General features: G+C 39.5%; 1 protein-coding gene across 2 annotated transcripts; it reads right to left on the bottom strand.

Annotated features, from left to right (window-relative positions):
• Nucleotides 1-598: 598 nt before the first annotated feature.
• LOC306713723 (tetraspanin-8-like) lies at nucleotides 599-6582 on the bottom strand. 2 transcript variants are annotated; one of them, XM_079183533.1, is made up of 9 exons: nucleotides 6413-6582; nucleotides 5753-5818; nucleotides 4731-4847; nucleotides 4527-4601; nucleotides 3786-3881; nucleotides 3388-3480; nucleotides 3091-3165; nucleotides 2158-2241; nucleotides 599-1410 (listed from the first exon to the last, which is right to left on the bottom strand). In XM_079183533.1, exons 1-9 carry the CDS (start codon nucleotides 6470-6472, stop codon nucleotides 1276-1278), a joined length of 801 nt encoding a protein of 266 aa, XP_079039659.1. In that variant the 5' UTR covers nucleotides 6473-6582; the 3' UTR covers nucleotides 599-1275. The 2 variants fall into 2 exon arrangements, with proteins under 2 accessions (XP_079039659.1, XP_079039660.1); XM_079183534.1 differs by having other exon boundaries at nucleotides 3786-3878.
• Between the last annotated feature and the right edge of the window lie 1213 nt (nucleotides 6583-7795).

Raw genomic sequence — 7795 nt, 5'->3', positions numbered from 1 at the left:
CATTTTTCGTGTTGACGTATTTTGACATTGAACTCTGCTAATTCTTCCACCATTGTTCGGTTTATGCAAGAAAAAAATAACTTGACAGCAGGGATGCAAGCTTGCCAACCAAAGGGGGCCGGTTGGGTACATTTGATTTTCATGTAGTCCATTCGATTGATCACAGGATGTCATCAATGTCAGTGAAGTTACACAGTTGACATCTCATTGAGAACTAGGGTGACAAGAATAAGCTCTTGGACTCTCCTGTTCACTCTCCTTTTTGTATGCAGATGATAAGGGAGTAAGAGGAGACACAGCTTTGCTAAAGAAGACGAGGTTTTTACAAACTTTGGATTTGCTTCTTTGGCACCCAAAATATGTCAAATACAGTTTATTAGTTGCACCTTTCCTGTCTTCTGTTTTCCTGCCTCCTCCTATCCTATCTCATCTTATCTCATCCTAGAAAATGCTCTGTCATGCAATAACACCCATACGTAGACGGAATGGAAAGCGGCAGCGTGCACTGCTCCAGATCTTGAACAGTAGAACGGGTGCACTGTAGCGGCAAGGACCAAAGAAACGAAGCGCTATCACTCACAGATAAAGAGTCCTCTTGTTTATTGTGGGCAAAACAACATCTCATGTGTATCGGCCTTTGTTTCTTTCATACCGACACGTACCAATTACATTCTATTGTATAAAACTGTCCCATAGCACTTTGGAAGTGCTCCAGTAGCTTCTCTGATTAAAATGTGATTGACAAAAACTTTAAAAATAAAGTTACATAAAGTTTGGCAGAATACAGAAGATTGCAGAAAGCTACACAACCATGAAATACAGAAACCTATTAAAGTTAAAGCTTTAAGACATCCATCATGTAAATATGTCTGCAGTAACTTCTTCATCAGTGCTTTTGTGAAAACAACATTTTTTTTTTCCCCATCTCATTTGAAATCTTTCCTCTATTTACATATCTTACAATTATTTTGTTGCTTGGAAGTGCTCGCAAACAAATGTGCTACATGATTATTCCGCACCTCTCTTGTATAGCAGAAGGGTGTACGGCTCTCAGACTTAATATCAGGCTTATGTGTATGTGTGCGTATAACAAAGGAAATACTCTCACAGTGTGTGCTGTTTCTGACCATTTCCCCAGCCCAAGGTTTTCCCATTGTGAAAACATGTACTGCATCTTAAAGGATGACAAAAGTGAATAAAGGTTACATGGTTTTCATGCAACGTGGTAAATATTAAAACAGCATAAAACACTTTGTATCGTTGTATCAATCCCAATCAGGTGACCTCTGCAGAGTCTGCCAGAGGCGTGTAGTTGCCTGCTTTGGCCTCTGTACTGTAGACCACCACCGGGATGTCTTCCTTCTTGCTCAGCCGACACAAGATGAAAATACACAACGCCACCGACAATAGCTGAAGGACAGAGAAACAGACATGGTCCTTTAATTCCTACAGTATTCATCTTTTTTTTTGTTATGTTTCGTCCTATGACGATACATTGTTTTGAAGAGAGCTGCAGCTTTAGAAAGAGACTGAAGGGGGCAGAAAAGACAAAGCAAACACATGGACAGATAGCCTTCTTTCCTTTAAGACATGCTGATGCGTCACAAGTAAGAAATGCACAGGTGTGGACGATAAAATTAACGATGGCTGGATTCCTTTTAACTACAGAGTCCTTATTAATGTTATTGGTAACACCTGTGCTTTTCTTACTTATGAGGGACGGTTATGTGTTCTTTGTTTTTGCTAAACGAAGGACAGTCAGACAGACAGATCTATATTTAATTGTCTTTATTTGTGCAGGTATTTCTTTCAATTTTGATATAAAACCTTTACCAATAAGATAGGGCAACCTCTGTACCACCAATGACAAGAACAGCGACTCAATAGACGTTGAGGTGAGATTGTTTTTGTGTTGCCGTTTCTGAGATCACGATGGAACTTTAAACCTCCACTTTTGAGCCCAAGAGAAGTTCTTTAAGTGCGTCTACTTCAAATCACATTTTGTCAACAGCTGTGACTTTTGGTTTATGAGGGCTTCATGATGACCATTACTGCACACCGTGTGGAGACAGCTGAAGATAGTGAAGGGGAGAGCAGATACATATGTAGGCAGGTAGACGGGCACAATCATGACAGATGCACATAGACGATACATACCCACAACAATATGACTCCCAGGAGTATGCCCATTGCAGTATCTATGACCATCATCACATAAGCAATCAAGTATGGAAGGCATGACTGCAACAGTAGAGCACATCAAACAATGTGACTTTACAAGAGTACATTATGCTTCATTTATAAAAAAAAAAGGGGTCAAAAGCCAAAAAAAGGGCTGGAAACCAGTTTTCAGACAAGAGAAACGGATATTTTGCACAATTCTTAGAATTTATTATGATTTTAGAAGTATCACCCTCCCATCATAGCAGGATGTTTAATAAATACAGCAAACTCCAACAAGACAGCACTTCACTAGACCTGATAGAAAGCCTTCTTATTTGACTTATACAGAAAAACCAATGTTGCAATTCATGAGATTCATCTGTTTTAGGTCCCTTCAGGTCACATAAAGGGACATCACATTACTGTAATAACATAGTAACGTGATGATTGAAAAAGTGTATCTATTGCATAGTTGTTACAGTTGAATCAGAGTGCTAGCATACTTTAGACAATAGTAACGTTTTTTTATTTAATAAATGGCGAGAGTTAACATCAGTCACAGAGGAATGACTATTCAGGTGTTTGGGGAATACCCTATGTCATCATCTTGAGAAACACGTTTTTAAGTGTGCAATCAGTAGCTATAACATGTTTTTTGTTTTGTTCCTCAAATATCAAAATTAAAAACAATCCCAAAGACATAAAACTATCCAGTCTCTGAGTGTATGAACACATTGTTTGGTGGTGAAACAGGCTGTGATGCGAGGGCTGGCTCTGTTTCAAAACTTTCTCTCCACACACTAAAAAAGAAAATCCACATCTTTATGAGGATCTTTTTTTTTTTTTTTTACAACTGTCTTGATTAATAATATGGTGACAGTTTGCACATTAACCAGTAAATGTAGAAAATGTCATTGGTTTTATTACCTCTTTATAGATCTTGACGTACTGGTCATTCATCATTGTGTACTCAGACAGACTGCTGTTCCTGGGAGCTTCCACCTAGAAGACACAGACATGGATCAAGGATCACCAGTTAATACGATTCATCCTGAGGCATCCTGAGTCGACGGACCTTTTTTTGACGTTCTTGCCATGTGAAACTTTATTCAAGCGACAATCATATACAGTATTAATTGAGTTTTACCTATTAATAAAGTACTGTATCAATGGGTCTTGATACACACGAGTTTGGTGCAGAAATGAAGTGTCTTTCACACTCACACATGGATTAGTGGCCTCCTGTGAGCACAGACAGGATTGTGGGATGTTGTAGCCCCAATCCTGGTAGCCCTGATCCAGTCCACAGCACTCTAACTGAGAAGACGGAAGGATGGTGGATTACTGCGATGCACTAGATTTTCAGCCTTGTCTCTGTTCAATTGTCATTTCATCAGGAGAGCATAAGCTCCATCCATTCTATCGGTGGACATCTCATGCTTTCCATATTACAAAAACTGAATCCACTTTACATCACTCTGTTTTATGCTGTTTGTGTTTTAAGTTGATGTATAACCTTCTAAAGCACTTGGACCTGCTTCTGTATGAGATTCAAAATAAAGGTGAGTCAAAAACAAAAATAAGCTTGCATTTAACTCACACACCCGCGCAGGGTTACCTACTTCAATCTGTATTTCCTTCAAGCTGTCAATAGTAATCTCACTAGCATTATTCAGCGGCAGCATTTGTAGGTAATGCCTCTTCAGTTGTTGAACCTCCTGCATAACAAAACAAAGTCATGTCAAAAAATCAGACACCCAGCAATTTGAAAAATGCTACAGATCTGTTTTTTTGGAGGCACATTTGCGATTTACAAAATGTATTTGGGCAAACAAAAAAACACAGCGACGTTTTTGTTGTGAATGAAGAGCGATACTGTTGCTTTTCCAAAACCACAAAAGTGAAAGGAATGGATTAAACAGTGTGTTTATCGGCTCTAACCTAAACATAAAAGGTTCTCTTCCCCCTTTTAACCGACAAAATCCACGTCGTCAGCTGGAATCCAGAGACCAGCTTTTGCTTACTGATTGTTACCGATTGTTTAAAGAATGACTATGAATTTTGAGGGGTACATTGGTGACCATTACAATTGTAAAGTGCATATGTGCCGTGCGAGAATGGAAAGCTTGACATGCGTAGCAACACAAACTAAGTGAGGTAGCGTTGAGCTAACTGTAAACTGATCCTTGTCTGGTAGCACCTTGAAGTAATTCAAGAGACTTAAAAAGGAACAGTGTGCAGCATTTACGGGGATCAATAATGCAGTTTTGATGCAGCCTGCTACTTATAGTCCGTATATAGTTATGGGTCGAAAAGAAATGTCTCGAAAAGGACAACACATGTCAGATTCAACTTTGTAATACCTGTGGTCGCCGAGCCAGTCCAAGAATATCACTTGTAATCAAAATCAGACTGCCAAGGATCATTCCAACTACAAACTGAGACACACACACATATACAGACAAGAGCAATCAGATGCTGGGAAAAGATTAAGGAGATTTATACTTGTTTATTAATACTACAGCTATTAACGTTATAATGTATGTATTTTTTCTTTCTTTACCCACCAGTATAAGTGCCCACTTCTTCTCTTTGCAAGCACCATACACACCAATGATGGCCAGGATCAGAGTTATGATGGAAATACCATACATTGCAAAAACGCCTGGGAGCATAATTTCGATCTGAGGAGAGAACAGCAGGCTCGGTGAGCAGGAAAAAAAAAAAAGCTGACTTCAATAATCTGGGCAGCATGCAAGCTTGCTGCTGAAGAATCAGATTTGTTGTCTTTAACTCCTGAGGTCAATCTTGGCAGTTTCTACACAGATTGCAACTATGTAAAAATATTCTGAATGAAAGGTTAACATCGACACAGAGCAGGGTCATCCCAGCACTATTGCTGTACACAATGAGTTCAGTATTTACATGAAGTTCAAACATTATTTACTTGAAGACATTAGGAATTCGAGCACAATCGCCACTTTCAGGTTTTCTATGTGTATACAAGTCACATTCGGTGAGGACATTTTGCAAAGGATTTAATCTATGACATGGAATCATATCAGTCAGACAGCTTGGAGCTTAAAAAAGGCACCCGCAAAGTATGTAAATTCTAGAAAGATAGATGGCTTTAGAACTTCTTCTATGGGCTGGAATAGTGTACAAACCTATTGTCAACGTGGACTCAAAGTTGGACTTATACCCTTTGCTTTATGTGTGTATTTTGATTTATGGTGTTCTTTCAAAGCTTTCAATAGGAACAAAAAAGTGTGACTGAGTCTGGTGTTACGTGCATGTAAACAGCTCAATAATAGCTATTAGTTAAAGGACCAGTGTTCTTGCAAATTTAAGCTCTTGCAATATTTACAATTTTTTGCTGGATGTATTTCAAAAGGGAGCCATTCGTTCCCTTTCAGTTCTGTATAGCAGAAATTCTTGTCACATAAAATATAGTACAAATACAGTAACATTGTTTGCAAAATGGCTGATGCTGGTTTACTATGATGTAGAGAATACATTCTGGAAGGCTATGAAAAACCACTGATATTACCCCTTTAGTTGTAGGAGAACTATGTTGAATATGAGTTACCTCCTCATTGTAGTGGATGTGTCCGTGGTGAAACAGAGTGACTGCCAACAGCAGGGCACTGAGTATCTGCAACGGCAGCAACACACTTCATTATTCTTTATACTTTCAGTGTGAAGTTAGTAAACAAAGCCACCCCTCAAAGGCGAATTAACAGGTTGGAATGCATGAAACAAATATAATGAATCAATAATACAAAAGATGTTGTTGCATGTTTGCTGTGAACACACATTACAATTCAGTGTAATTGTTTAACCGCACATATGCCAAGTTCCTGTTCCGCCAAATGTTATCAAAAGGGGGTTTAGGTATATTACAAAAATGCTGAAGCATTAGTAATAATATCAATGTTGCTCATCATGTCCTGGAGAAATTTATTTGTATTTACAGTATCATCATGTCCATTTCTCCCCTAAATATTTAATCCAGAGAGTTTGGATTTCCAATAGACTTTAGCTGCAGTGCTAATGCCAACAATTAGGCAAAATAAAAACTGACATTTCTTTAACAAATTGCACTGAAAACAATTGACATCATCGAATTGCAGATTCAAGCATCTGATCCAACAGCTGGTTTATGGATACTTTCAAGTGCGAAACAAATCGCGTCTCTGGTTTTATTTGACTATGAACTTTTTTCTGTCATGCGCATGAAAACACTTACCGCGATCAAACTTGTCACGATAATGTAACTCCGTTTCAAGCAGACGTTCACTTTCCCCATGTTGATGCGCTTAAACTCCCGGTCAAAATATGGACACGGTTTAAAAAAAAAACTCCAATAGTAGAAATCAAAATGCTATAAAGAGGGGTAACGCGGATTTTTCTAAAAGAAAATTCCCTTCTTGTTGCGCAATGCATCCTGTTTTTTGCATGGGCGTAGAGGAGGAGGCAGCACCCCATGATTTGCTGGTAAAAGACCCTCCCCATCTGGAAGAGCTGTGTGTGTGTGTGTGTGTGTGTGTGTGTGTGTGTAGGCGTGGAGGTGTGTGTGTGTGGAGTTGGAGACGTGGAGTGATTCATTTATATAATTTAACGACACACACGTGTTGTTTTTTTCCCTCAGCTTTCTTAGTTTACTGTGTGACTTCATTGTGTGTTTCTGAGTGGGGTGGGGGAGGAGAGAGAGAGAGAGAGAGAGAGAGAGCGAGAGAGGGAGAGAGAGAGAGAGAGAGAGGCAGTGTATCTGTTGGTACAGTGAAAAGATGAGTAATAACAGGTTTACCAAACCTGATAATGTTACCAGTGAAAGAAAGAGAAAGAGACTGATCTGAACACAGATCATGAAGTAAACAGTGCTGAGAGAAAGTCGAAATCTGAAGGAGCGGCATTTCTATTTGTGTGTTTCTGTGAGGGAACTTGCCTTCAGCCATGTCCCCCATAAAGTACTTTTTGTCCGCTGATGTCTTGGATACAAACAAAGGAACTATAGTGAAAGGCTGCATCACATGACCTCCCATCAGAGACCCAGACACACACATACGAATGCACACACCATGCATCCACCCATCTAGCTGCACTAATGCTGCAACATTATTGTTCCCTGGAGTTTCTCAAGAAGAATTTCAATTGTTAAAGCAGATCCAGAGTGGAGCATTTCCTCATGGAGCATAGAAACATCTGGAGAGCATGATGAACACACACACACACACACACACACACACACACACACACACACACACACACACACACACACACACACACACACACACACACACACTTAAACAGACATCCATATCCTCACGCTCAAAGCTTTCTTGGAGCTTCCAAAAGTTCCGGTCAACTTCACCAGCGCACATCCACACGTGTGTGTGTGTTGGAGCACACTCCAACATATTTTAGGGCTTGAATAGAGAGACGTTCTGTGTCTCAGAGGATGTTGGTGGGCGGATGGAACCACAGGGACAAAAAGTTAATTTATTGGAGATGCAATCTGTGATTGCACACTTTGTCTCTTGACTTCACTGCTGCGGCCATCGTTCCATGTCTGAATGATTAAGTTATAAATACATTGACCATAGAACATTAACTTATATGTAATGGGTTT

The sequence above is a fragment of the Pholis gunnellus genome (genome assembly GCF_910591455.1).
Source record: "Pholis gunnellus genome assembly, chromosome: 22".
NCBI classification, from domain to species: domain Eukaryota; kingdom Metazoa; phylum Chordata; class Actinopteri; order Perciformes; family Pholidae; genus Pholis; species Pholis gunnellus.
The sequence above is the reverse complement of the archived record's forward strand: the minus strand, read 5'-3'. Positions and strand labels throughout refer to the sequence as shown.

Coding starts and splice junctions, on each gene's coding strand:
- LOC306713723 (XM_079183533.1), bottom strand. CDS start 6,472: ATGGGGAAAGTGAACGTCTGCTTGAAACGGAGTTACATTATCGTGACA. Junction 4,602..4,730: donor AGAAGTGGGCACTTATACTG/GTGGGTAAAGAA, acceptor TGTGTGTCTCAG/TTTGTAGTTGGAATGATCCT. Junction 3,481..3,785: donor TGAAGGAAATACAGATTGAA/GTAGGTAACCCT, acceptor CCGTCTTCTCAG/TTAGAGTGCTGTGGACTGGA.